Source organism: Culex pipiens, chromosome 3 (genome assembly GCF_016801865.2).
Source record: "Culex pipiens pallens isolate TS chromosome 3, TS_CPP_V2, whole genome shotgun sequence".
Classification (NCBI taxonomy): Eukaryota; Metazoa; Arthropoda; class Insecta; order Diptera; family Culicidae; genus Culex; species Culex pipiens.
Window position 1 is genome coordinate 163,069,982 of NC_068939.1, and position 13,782 is coordinate 163,083,763.

Genomic DNA, 13,782 nt, shown 5'->3' on the forward strand with positions numbered 1-13,782 from the left:
GTTGTTAATCGATAAAATTATTCTCGATAATATTAGCGTGTTTTTGAAAAATACTAAAATTTTCTCAAAATAGCTCATTTTTTTCGAAAATATTAAAATGTTTAAAATTTCCAATATGGGTTTCAAAGCGAAGTTTTGTATGTATTTAAACTTTATTAGAGTTTTTTTAATAGAATTTTTTACAAAAAAAACGTATATTTTCGAAAATTCACAAATTTTAAATATCGCAATATGTATCAAACAAAGCGAAATTTTATTTGCATTTAACTCTATTAGAGTTCAATAGATACAATAATTTTTAAAAAATATCGTATTTTTTCGAAATAAATAGAATTTTCAAAATATGCAATATGAGTATCAAACAAATATTGTGTGCTTCAGGCTTCAAATAATGATATTTTGTGAAAATTTAAGTGTTTTACAAAAATAATAATAATGATAATTTTCAATTCAATTCAATTAGTGTTTATTAGTAAATAATCAATTTACAATTTTATGTTTCTTATAACCTAATAGAGTTTTGGAGTTCCTTTCAACTATGGTTTTCACTATAATTCATTTAGATGTAATTGGATATTCTAACAATGGATTTGGCAAGAGAAGGAAAAATTTAAAAAAAAACCTTCGAGATTTGCTAAGGAAAAGGATAGAAATAGAAAAAGCTTAAAACTAAATCACAGTTTGTGTTGTCTGTTGACGTCGAAAAACTTCGCTGCACAATACAGCTTATCCGTTGTAGATGTATTTCATCATCAGCTCACTGAGAGCTTGGAATTGTTCTGCCTTGTTTCGGCAGGCACGAAAGCGCGTGAGCATCTCTCCAGCAAGGGCGAAAAACTCAGGAAGCGTGAAGAGATCATCACCGGTAACATCAGCTTGTCCCGGGGGAGTACCGATGCCAGAAGCGGCTACTCTAGCGTACGAACCTCCCCAACCGGGAGGGAACGCTGGTTTGGTTGATAGAACCGCTCCGCCGCCAGCTGCTGCAGCGTTCGAGCTCGAAGTCTTCGGAGGTTGGCGGGACGCTGGCGCTTTCTTCTTCTTGTCCTGCTCCTCGAGGTATTTTTTCCGCGCGGCACAGCCACGGAAATTCGCCGTGTGGTTTCCACCACAGTTCGCGCACTTGACGCGCGCTTTGTGCTGCTGGGCGTTTTCCCCCAGCTGGTCTTTCCGCGGAAGATTGCACCTTTCGGTGAAGTGGGTCTCACCGCACTTTACGCACCGGGGCGGAAGATTGCAATTTCTTGAACCGTGTCCGAACTTTTGACAGCGGTGGCATTGGGCTGCGTCGGCGGGATTCTTCATGTAGAATCGCCACGTCACAAAGAAGCCGTCCAGTGCTTTGATCCGCCGTAGGTCCTGGATTTTGACGGACCCGCGATCGAAGTACAGGAGGTACAAGGTGTACGTACCTGTCACCGTAGTCGATTTTGAGAGCACCTTTATCTCTCGAGGCTTTACCTTGACGCCCGTCAGGTGTTCTTCCAGGTCGGAGGTCGGGCGGTCCGGATATCCCTGAAGGACGATCTTCACTGGGACCTTCTCCGCAGGGTCAAATGTGAAGAATTTGAAGTTTCGCAACTTCAACTTCTTCACCACCAAGTCGAAATGCAGCTTCTTGTGGGTAATCACTTGCACAGAAGTTTTGCCAATTTTGAGACAATATTGGAGTCCCTCAAGCAACTCGTCAACATCGTCAGCCAACGTATCCAAAACAAAAATTGGAGGTGGTCGTCGTTCCTTCGGAGAGTTACACTTTTTCTGCTTTCCTTGCTTGCGCGCAAGTTCATCATCATCATCGTCGTCGCCAGTACTGCTGCTGTCACTGTCGGTGTTGTTTTCATCTCCACTCAGCATCTCAAATTCGTTGCTGGTGGGAACGTTGGAAGTGGTTGTCGTCGTAGTGCTGGTGGACTGCTGCTGCTGCTGCTGCTGGCCGGAAGTGCTTCCGGATGCCCGGGTTGATTGTCTCGTCCGTACTGGGGACTCACGTGGACGGTATGACACGTGTAAAAATGAAGGATCGGTGACGTCACCGGGCACGCTCCCGTGCGCGATGGCGGTCGATGCGGCGTTGTTGTGTTTACCTTTCTGCACTCTGCCGGTAGATGAGCTTCGCGGGTTTTTCGAGGCCGCACTCGAACTGCCACGGCCACGACCGGCCCTTGGCATGCTGGAGCAGCAAACTCGCGGGTAATCACGGTAAATTACGGCGAAAAAATCGAAAAGTTTGAGGAGCTCCGAACAGTTGACTGTTGCTGGCTGGTGTTGCCAGTCCCGATGAATAATGATAATAAACTGAAAATGCATTCAAATTTTCGTAACGTTTGATACTTATATTGCGAATGATTAAAATTTAAGAATTTACGAAAAAATACTTTATTTTGTGAAAATTTGAGTATTTCAACAACAAAAATACTCTAATTAAATGAAAATTCATGCCAAATTTCGCTTCATTTGATGCCCATATGTATTGCAAATTATGAAAATTTGAGTACTTTCGAAAAAATGCGGTATTTTGTGATTTTCGAGTATTTAAAAAAAAATGGTCTGATAATGTGAAAATGCATAACATATTTCGCTTCTTTTGATACCTATCTTAAAAATAATGAATATTTGGGCAATGCGGTATTTTGTGAAAATTTCAGTTTTTAACATAAAAAAAACTTTATAAAATGTAAATGCATACAAAATTTAGCTTGGTTTAATACCCACATTGCAATTTTTTAAAATTTGAGTATTTTCGAAAAAATACGATATTTTGTGAAAATTTTAGTTTTTTTCTAAAAAACACAAACAAAGTGAAAAAGCATAAATAATTTCGCGAAATTTTGAGTACTCTCGAAAAAATACGGTATTTTGTGAAAATATTTCATTTTTTTACATTTTAAAAATAAACTGAAAATGTATGCAAAATTGCGCTTTGTGTCATACCCATATTGCAAATTTTAATAATTTGAGTATTTTCTAAAAAAAAAAATATTTTGAGAAAATTCAAGAGCAGTTAAGAATCGATTTTCCGAAGCCTCGATTATCCGAAGGTTTGTATGAGACTTCGGATAATCGAATCATGAACAAAAAAAAATGTTTTCGCATTTTTTTTATTTTCTTGTTTTTAACATAAAATTTGAGTTCTACGACCCCATTTTAATCAAATTTGACCTGTTGATTGCCTATTAAAAATAAAATGCATTTTTTCAATATTGCATCACCGCCATTTTGGCCACCATCTTGGATTTTAAAATTCTAAATCATCTAAGCGTAGTTAAGGGGTCATACCTAAGCTCGAGAATCAAAAATTAGAGAACGAAATTTTTTTTTTCGTGATTCGATTATCCGAAGTGAAATTTTTCCGAGGCCTTCGGATAATCGAGTTTGGACTGTATTTAAAAAAAAATCTTAAGAGTTAAAAAGCATACAAAATTTCGTTTCGTTTGATCCTATAATGCAAATTTTGAAAATGTAAGTGCTGTCGAAGACATAAAAAATTTAGTATAAATACTTTGAAACTTACTAAGGCCGTTGCCAATATTTTTCTAAGTTTATGTCGCCCCCTTCCCCACCTTCAAAATTGGTCTGAAAAATCAGGGGGCAAAAAAAATATTTTTCCAAAAATCTTCAAAATTTCCATGAACATATTTAACTGGAAAATTGCATTTTTCTGCATTGATAATCATATTGAGCATGTTTGGGCTTGTTTAAAAATGTTTTGAATTTTTATGAATAATAAAATTTTCGTCAATACTTAGATATTTTGGAAACTAATGATGGCAAAACAACTAGACAGGTGTATAATGCATTTTAAAACTTTTTTTGTATTAAAATGTTGAAACCATGGCTCGTAAATTAAATTTTTATACATTTTTTAATTTTTTGCCCCCCCCCTCCCCCCTCGTATTTGGTCAGAGTCAAGGGACATAAGGCAGCGGCCTAAGCAAAAAAAATCTTTGTGATAGCATTAAAAAACTTAAATTAGTATGGTTGAATCAAGCAATTTAAAAATGATTTTAAGAATGAATTATCGCCCATCATCTTCAATAAGATTATTACTGATAGAATTATCGAAATAACTATGATTACGATAGAACTATCGGTAAAAACCTTGATATAACTTTATAAATTTTCTTTGACAGCACTTGCACAATCGATCGTTATAAGTTATAAGACGACAATGTATTAAAATGCATGTTTTCATAAATCCATAGTTTATTGTATTTTTTTTTCTAGAATCATAACAGTAATAGATGACAAAAGACTGAAAAACATAAGCTATTCAAACAGGAGGTCGAATGAAAACCGGTCGAAAATATGTTTTTTAATTTAGCATCATGTTTTTGTCCTACAAAAGTCTAATGGAAACTTAACAGCATTTTTTAAAGAACCATCGAATTAATCATACGTATAGCAAAGAAAGAAAATAAATTAGAAATTCTTGAATGTTTTTTTACTTTCAAACAATTTCACTTCACTTCACTTCACTTCACCTCACTTCACTTCACTTCACTTCACTTCACTTCACTTCATTTCACTTCACTTTACTTTACTTCAATTCACTTCACTTCACTTCACTTCACTTCACTTCACTTCATTTCACTTCACTTCACTTCACTTCACTTCACTTCACTTCACTTCACTTCACTTCACTTCACTTCACTTCACTTCACTTCACTTCGATTCACTTCACTTCACTTCACTTCACTTCACTTCACTTCACTTCACTTCACTTCACTTCACTTCACTTCACTTCACTTCACTTCACTTCACTTCACTTCACTTCACTTCACTTCACTTCACTTCACTTCACTTCACTTCACTTCTTGGCTTGAAATTTGATGATAATGTTTTTCAATTTATTTTTTTTAATCAGTTTGTCACCAGATTTTTTTTTGGTAAATTGCAACTATATATTTTTAATTTAATAAAGAGAGAACTGTGAACTGTTTAGATGTTTTATTTTCTTCCAATTTTAACAAATTGGTTAAATGTTACCTTCATTCGTTCAATAACTGAACCACAGCAGTTTTGCGTCCTGAATTTATTTCATCAACACCATTTGAAATTTTTCCTATCCCTTTCTTGATTTATCATAAATTTTTCATGACGGTGAGCATGTTTTGCACCGTCACTATGCTGCTTCCTCGAGCTATTTTTCCTTCCCCGCAGCTTTTCGTGTACTACATACACACGTGTAGGAAGGTAAACTCTTCATTGTACTAACTTTTTCAATTTCAATTTACCTCCACGTTGTACACCCCCTTAGTGAGCAAATACGTATGCTCTGCTGCGTGCTGCAATGTTCCACTTGCTCGCAGTGAATCCATTTTGGGGCTTGTTTTATGAGAATAAAAAACACGAAAAGTCCAGAAACAAGCACAAAAATAACCATCCGTCCGGCGATGTGGCGGAAAATGGGAGCTTTTCTCGTTCCACCCCCGTCCCTGCTCCCTTTTTGGGGGTGGGGAAAAATTCACTGGCTGCAGCAGTAAGTAAAAGTGACGACGCGCAGCGGAGAGTCGTGTTTCATGAATTTTTATGAAGATAAATTGAGAATTTGTGAGCTACGCTCCACAGAAAAACGCGTTGGCACTTGAGTGGGGTAAAAAGTGCTTTACAAATTCTCTTGTTCAACAAATATTTTTAGTGGAAAATGTTGCAAAACTTTGCCCATTAATCATTGCCGTTGTTTTAAAGCATTCAACTCTGGCAATTTAAACAGTTTAGATTTTAATTTGGACGTTTAAAAAGTGCACTATTTCATCATTCATTGTTCTGTCAGTGGAAACACAGCTTTTGCACCAGATTTTCTTGCCCCCTCCCTGTCATCAGTTTTGTTTGTTCCTCTTAAACACTTACTCGCTCGTTGAGTGCACTGAAAGCTTCTACAGCAGTAACTACGTTAACAGGACACCAAGAGCTTCTTGGGTCACTTATTTTAAGTTTTGCTTTAATTGACTTTCTGAACAAAACTCAACTTCAATTGTCTTTCGTCCAATCAAACTGCCATCGTTAATTAGCTTCGACACGAGTGTGATCGAGTTCTAATTATGTGTGTTGATTGAAGTGTTCTTGACATGGCACAATATTAATGAGGCTTTTCGCTTTCTTTCCCCCCCGTCAACAGGCAGGAGTGACGGCATTCAATTTGGACGATACCACCTCCAACTACTCCGGGACGACGTCCATCCGGAAGAAGAGCTTCCAGATTTATGGAGCGGCGGGTAAGTTTTATACAGTTGAAAGCTAGTGAGCTTTTATTCTCATTTTTCGATACTTAAATGCATTTTTTAAAATAAATTAAATTGAATAACAGCCAATGTAACTTAATTTTGGTTTGGCCTTCGTTCGGCACGTTTTAATCGATTACCATAAAAAGTTTAAGAAAAAAATAGTAGTTTATGCAACATATGCAAAAAGATGATTTTTTCAGCACGAGTGATGAAAAGTTCAAGTTTTGTAGCGAATTCCATACAAGTTTTTTTTTGCATTTCCGAAAAACACCCTTTGAACTGAATTATAGGAAAAAAATCCATGCATTGAGTCAATGAATCGTTTAAATAAAAAAATGTTGAAAAGTGTAACTTTTCCAAACAAGTGCTGAAAAGTTCAACCTTTCAGCATTTCAGTGCTGAAAAGTACAACTTTTCGGGTTTTGTTTTGAATGGGTTACTATTCGATTCTCTTATTTTTGGTTCACAAAAGTAGGCTAATGACAGGAAAAATAAAATCGTCGAGTGACAGGAATAATAAGTAGGGTATATGACCCTATTTTGGACCTAGTACCTATTTTGGACCTATTTTTATTAATCGAGGTAGTTCAGGCTTTTAAAGTACGAATTCACTGAATCCAACCAACAGAAAGTGTAAGCAGGATCGTTTTGTAGCTTACCTCTTCCAAAATGTAAACATTTTTGATTATTTTCGCTTTTTCAGCCACTTTTTCCAACGCCATTCGTATTTCCTACCGTTTTCCTAGCACATCGATTAGGTCCAAATATTCCAGTCTCGTTGCTTATCAGATTTGGCTCGCGACACCTTGATGATTTTTTCTGTTTTGCACTGACACCAAGCAATTTCGTCCGGTTTCCGAGCAATGGTACTGTTGTCTATTTAATTCTTTTATGTTTTTCGTCACTAAACCATTGATTTATCATAATTATTTAATTTCTGAAATAAATATTTTACAAATTATAATCGTGGATAGGCCCTTTGGTTTATCAAACCAAGTATTTGTAAGTGTGCGTGTTGCCGTCGCACGCCGCAATTCGAGTTGGCCAAATTTCAACCAATCAGAATGTGGGTCCAAAATAGGTTCAGTGATGTCTCCAAAATACATTCAATAAGTCCAAAAAGCATCCAAAAAATGTTTTACTTGAAATGCTTATTACAATGAAATGGTTAAATTATTTTCAATTTTCAATAGTACACTTTGTTAAGCATAAATTAAGGCACAAAACAATCCTGAAACGAGCCAAATTAGTTAGACCGTTCTTGAGAACCATGCGAAATATGTTGACGCTTTGCATAGTAGGTCCAAAATAGGGCCATATACCCTAGTTTCACGAAGGAATTGCAAAAATAATTTTTCGTGGCAAAAATGGAAACAAAATGACAAATAAAACATTTTTTTTTTCAATAAAACTTTCTCTTTTATAATTATTAACTTTATTTAACTTTAGAAATAACAGAAAACACAGAAGAAGAAGGATGCACAGTATTAACATTTTTTTTCCGTTAAATCCTTTTAGAAAATTCAAAATTTTGTCTTTGCCAATTACAAACATTGCAATTTCACGGCAACTTCGCGGTGCTCGAAAATCTGCTTGAAAAAAGTTACTTAAGTTACATTGAGAATTAACAATTGTTCAAAAACAAAATATTACTCCCTGACACAAATTATTCATTGCAATTTTTGTATGTGTTACAAGTAACCGTGGGCTTAGGATTTCCAGACAATTAAATACGCTCCGTTGTACGTGAAGTGGCTACGCGAATCGACTTCAATTTTGCGTGTAAGGAGTACAACTTTATTTCGACGTATTAATTTTTCCCTAAAATGCAAGTTTGGGAAGGAAAATAAAGGTAATTCAGTACAGGAATTCAGTGAAACTTATCTAGATAAGTTTGTTTGCTTACGTTTAGTGCCCTATGTCCGCTCGTAAGCCGGAATGATCAACATGCGGTTCGTGTCAGTCGGTGCGCTATAGAATTTATAGATATTAGATTCCCGCAGTTCATAATCGCAAGTTACGCTTTACCTGATCGACAGTTTACTTAATAGTTAATTATAATAGAATTCGCTAGAGTTTGTAGCGCTTTTTCTGGGCAATAGAATGCTTACGACCTGGTTAGAGATATGTTGATAATTAGTAATTTCGCAATAAATTCATGTCGCATTAGTACCTGCGTGAAGGTGCTCTAAAAACAGTTTTCTCGAGCACAATTATCCTTAAACTAGGTAAATAAGATGCGTACGAAAGCTAGAAATTAATTTTCAGAGAAGCGTCGGCCTACTGCGATTTTACACGATAGATTCAATAGAGTAAAAGTACATCTATTGTCCCTAGCGCCTTTTATTCCTGGTGGTGGTATTGGTTCTATTTCGTTGCACTGCTTGTTCGTCGATCCCTTCTCCAGCTTCGGGTGTGGCTGCGTATCTGGGTTCTGCTCTCGGGTCGTTCATCCGAGGGGTGCCTGCCTCGGAGGTGTTGTTGTCGTCGGTAGCACGTCCAAGTGACGTAACAGTATGAGTTCAATTTTGTCCAGTTTTACATCTGAAAGACTTTAGAATTTTAACATAAACCATTCTTAATTCATCAAAAGCAGAATTATAATATTTTATTATTTCGAATAAGTTAAGGTTTTATAACACATTTTGCAGCATTTGGTATTGATAATAACAAAAAAAAAATAAAACATTAAAAAGTACTTAAAAAATGCAACTTTTATAAACATGTATTATTATTAAAAATTGAACAAAAAACTTGATTTCTACTTAAAATATTTAAATCATTTTGAATTTTTACTCACGTTAAGCAATCCAACTTATTCATCGTTATTCTACATAATTTAACAGAGGTTTAAAAATGAAATAGCTCAAACACTTCAAAAATTTATTTTAACTGGCAATAATTGGAAAAGAACAGTAGCTCTGCCCTAGAGAGTTATTTTTAAGCTGACCAAAACATATTTTTTAAGATTTTTCATTTCAAAAGGCTTAAATCAAACTATTAGGACTTTCTGAAATATGAGTCATGATATTAAAAATCTGAAAATATTTTTTTGAAGAGCTTGATAATTTTTTACATGATATTCTCTCTTTTACATTTAAAATCAGATAAATAATTTCCGATTGAAAATTGAGGGCTTAATGCGTGAATTATTTTTCAAGTTCTTCAATTAGTTTTTTTAGAGATAAACTACATTATTTTAACAAATTTAAGAGATATTTTTTTCTAAAAATTATAACAATTCGAAAACTGTGCATTTTAACAAAAAAAACACTAAAGTACGTTTTTGCAATTCCGCCACTTTCTCTGTTTTTGTCATTCTAGAACGTTGAATTGGCCTACTTTTCGCAACCAAAAATAACAGAATGCTAAATTTTCACCTTTCAATAACAGTACTGAAAAGTTTTACTTTTCTGCACTGGTATCGAAAGTAACAATTTTAATATTATTTTGATTTGAATGGTCAATAGGGTGACAATAAAAATTGAAAATTTTGGAAAATCTGAAGAGAAACCCCTGGCTCGATTCTTTAGGCAATAATAAGTAACTGTGCCAATTTTGGGCCAAATCGGTTAAGGTTAAGGGGTCGCTTTTTATCGTTGAAGTTTATATGGGAAAAATCGCGAAAATGTATGGGGAAAAACATCGCTTCAGGATTTTGGCAGCAGGTGGCGCAGGTCTCGCCCAAAAAGGTCCAAGTGTGAGATTCTTACAGGAAATTTAATTTCCTATAACTTTGTCCAAGGGGGCAAGAAGATCAGAGTTGATCCTGCTGAGTTATTAGCAATGCGATGAAAAGAAATCGGCTTATTTACTTGAAATTATATAAGGCGTCATCCATAAAGTATGTGACGCTCAAATCGGCCAAAATTTACCCCCCCCCCCCCTCTAAATTTTCACACTTTGTCACGCTGGCTCCGACCCCCTCAAAAAGAACGTCACGTGATTGATAAACAGGATTATCATTAAATTCGGAGTTCAAAGTTTATCAAACATTAAAGTTTTTATTGATATAATTATAACTGGATTTTCAGTATTCAAAAAATAGTCTAGCGTCACGGTCTCACGGAACCCCCCCCCTCTCACACTTGTCATACTTTGTCACGCTTGCGACAATCCCCCCCCCCCTAGAGCGTGACGCACTTTATGGATGACGAGGAAGTATATAAGTAAATACTTTTTTCTATAAAAATCACCAAATATCAGGATCAACTCGGATCGTGTTGCATCCTTCGACAAAGTTGTAGGAAATTACATTTCCTACAAGAATCTCACTTGGACAATTTTGGGCGATACTCGCGCCACCTGGTAGAAAAATACTGAAACGATGTTTTTCTGCATATATTTTTGCGATTTTCCCCATACAAACTTCAACGATAAAAAGCGACCCCTTAACCTTAACCAATTTGGCTCAAAATTTGCACAGATACCTATTTTTGCCTAAGGCATCGAATGAGAGGGTATCCCTGACGTCGTTTTTTTATTGTCACCCTAATGGTGAATTAAGTTGACAAATGGATGTTTAACATAAAACTCCATTCAAAAACGTTTTTTGGAAATTGCTAAAAAAGGGTGTAAGCAACTTGTTGCAAAATTTGATTTTTTCAGCACTCGTCGTATTTCTCCAACTCAGTTAACCTCGTTGTGCAAATGTACGACTCGTGCTGAAAAATCTTCTCTTATCAAATTTTCTTGACCCTCTGGAGAGACGGAACGGCCTACTTTTCCTTACCAAATAAACAGTGAAGTTCGGTTTCGCACATGAAAATAAATCAGTTGCCAAAGAGCCTAAAAAATTGTCATTTTTGGAAAAATATCTCTTTACAAGGCAAATCCCATTTCAAATTCAAATATAAATATACAATTTAAAAATGACTTAAGGGTGCACAGCAACGAAGGAAGTTGTTGTCTTCTTATTTCAAAATTGTCAAACTTACGAACCCAATCCTGCAATAATGGGATTGTAAAATTAATCAAACTTTGTTGTAAATTGCTTTGTGGAAAGTACTTTAGGGGATGAATAAAAAAATATGTCGATAGTACCCGTAGTTTTGAAGATACTAAAATGTCTGTAACAAAAATCTGGGTGCAAAAGCTCTGGTTGATGTGCACCGTTAACAATTCCCAAATCACAATTTCCTGAACCATGAACTTAATTTGAATGCTTATGTTGTAGCAACCACTATCCGTACTAAAACTTAAACATACGCTCCTTGATTGTATCAAGCAAAGCCTGCTGCGCTACCTTTTGTCCCGCTTCGGTTGTTACAACACGTCAGTGTGTAGCGTTACTGAATTCTCTGCAAACGAAGCACGATGGCTTCCTATTTGAAGTAGCCCGACCACAGCCCTGACGATACGAGGCCTACTGAGACTGACTGAGTTCAAGCGCTGGAAGCGGACCGGCACAACATAAATAACATCCTCAGCAATGTAAACAACTCCGCTCTGTGTCGTCACAAACTACTGTAAAGAGAGCGAGTACCCTAACGGCGCGCGTAACATGGGACTTTATTAAACATTCTGCCGGCTGCTGCTGGTACCGGGACTAGACGTAGAGAGACGACGGATTGTAGAGCGAACGTCGAGCCTAAAACACACCGGTTAAGCTTCGTGTAATGTTTACCTTGTACGACGCGGAAGCAGCAACAGCACAGTGTTTCGTTTGACAATGTACGGGGAATCTTGTTAGTAGCTGTATTACATTGAATGATGGCCTAAAATTAATTTTCGGAGCATTACGTTCTGGTACAACATTGCTACTTTTGTGAGGAAATTTTGCAGAAAGGATCATCCATCAATATCGGTTGTTTAGTAATGTTTTGTTTGGAAATCATGCTGTTATGATAAAAGATAATTAGTTGGAATATTCATTTTTCAAATTTCTGACAATAGTTAAAACTTGTTCAAGCTTTTGCGTACCTACACCTGCTCAAATAAAATTGCACAAATTGAGTTTTCCAATCGTATAATGGCTATACCAAGCGTATACCACAATCCCCATAACGAAGTTGCATACATTCAGCAAATCGAATTTATCCTTACATTGGTTGTTTGAGAAAAAAAACACGGAAGGAACAGCAGGTTCGCATTCAAATCCAACTGTGGTGTGGAAGGTACGGTTCGTCTATGAAAATGTGGAAATCTGGAAAGGAAAACAAACTTTCTTTTCCTTTTTCCTTGCTGCGATACTCCACTTGTTGCGTTACCTGTGCCGAAAAGGGTTGCCAGTTTTTCAGCTTTTTTGTCATTTCGTGGAGAACTTTCAAAAAGAATATAAAAAAAACATTATTAATCTGTTGCCTTTCTCATATTTATACCTCAAAATTATATTGCTTTTGGCTTAGCAGTGATTCCAGATTTTCAGGAAGAAGATTTTTCAAAAACTGACGTCCCATTTCACTTTAACTTTTAAAAATAGTTTTTTTGTTAAACAATTTCATGTTTCAGTTCGGTTGTAATTATGATCAAATGATAGACAACAATAAGCATGCCTTCTTAAGTGTTTGTTAACAAAGGCAAACAAGCTGAGGTGAATTCAATGTTGCTATGGTGAGTTTTTCGTCATTCAAATTGTCAGTTAAATTGCCGATTAACGGTGCACACCAACCGTAGCCATTGCACCCAGATTTTTGTTACAGACATTTCAGTATCTTCAAAACTGTTGATTCATCTTCCAAAGTACTACTACCTGCAAAATAATTTTCAGCAATGTTTGACTATATCTGGAGTTTTTTTTTAAAAGGTCCTAGAGTGCGGTGCCTGTGTGGACGCGCAGTCCTGTTTTTTTTCGTGTTATTTTCCGTCTCTTTTGTGTCGCTATTTGTGTTCATGGGGTGATTGGATTTCTTCTTCTTCTTTTTTCATTTATTTTTTGTTCGCGCGTTCGTTGGCCGATGAATTTTATTTTTGTTCTCTTTATATAGTTTTCGATAGAAACGATCCGATTTTTTTTTTTAGACAAGCAAGTCGTATTGCTGGATTAAGTCCTCTCCATTTAATCGAGGATCGGAAGGCACGTCGACGGATATGTTTTAAGGCTTATGATATGAAATAATTTTAATGAATGAAGCCCTTCCTACATCACCGTTGATCGGAAGGCACGCCGACGGAGAATTTCTGGAGAATCGCGGTCGAATTAATACTATATTTAAATCCCTAGATAGGTATCGAAAAAAGTGCAGTGCTTCTTGGGACGCGCAGTCCTTTTTTTTTCTCTCTTTTGTGTCGCTCTTTGTGTGCATGAGGTGATTGGGCATAATAATTGAATAATGCCATCAAAAGTGCGGTGCTTCGGTGGACGCGTAGTCCTGTTTTTTCGTGATAATTTTCGTCTCTTTTGTGTTGCTATTTGTGTGCATGGGGTGATTGGTTTTATGTGAGTAGGTTTTTTATGTTATTATTATTTTTTTCTTTCTCTTTATTTCCTCAGTTTGATTTGCGATTCCTTTCCGTCGGGTCGTGTTTTTTTTTTCGCGATCGTCGTCGGTGTGTTTTTCGTTTTTTTTTCGCGTGCGTGTATGTGTGTAAAGGTGCGGCTGGCTCTGGTTGTCAT

The 13,782-nt window shown here is 36.2% G+C and overlaps 1 protein-coding gene across 2 annotated transcripts in view; it reads left to right on the forward strand.

Annotated features, from left to right (window-relative positions):
- Positions 1-13,782, forward strand: part of LOC120425210 (adenylate cyclase type 6) — a 283,171-nt gene that overhangs the window by 137,041 nt on the left and 132,348 nt on the right. For both annotated transcript variants that reach the window (XM_052711139.1, XM_052711138.1), the window contains one exon: positions 6,122-6,218. In XM_052711139.1, the coding sequence (XP_052567099.1) occupies positions 6,122-6,218 (97 nt within the window). The remainder of the gene's footprint in view (positions 1-6,121; positions 6,219-13,782) is intronic.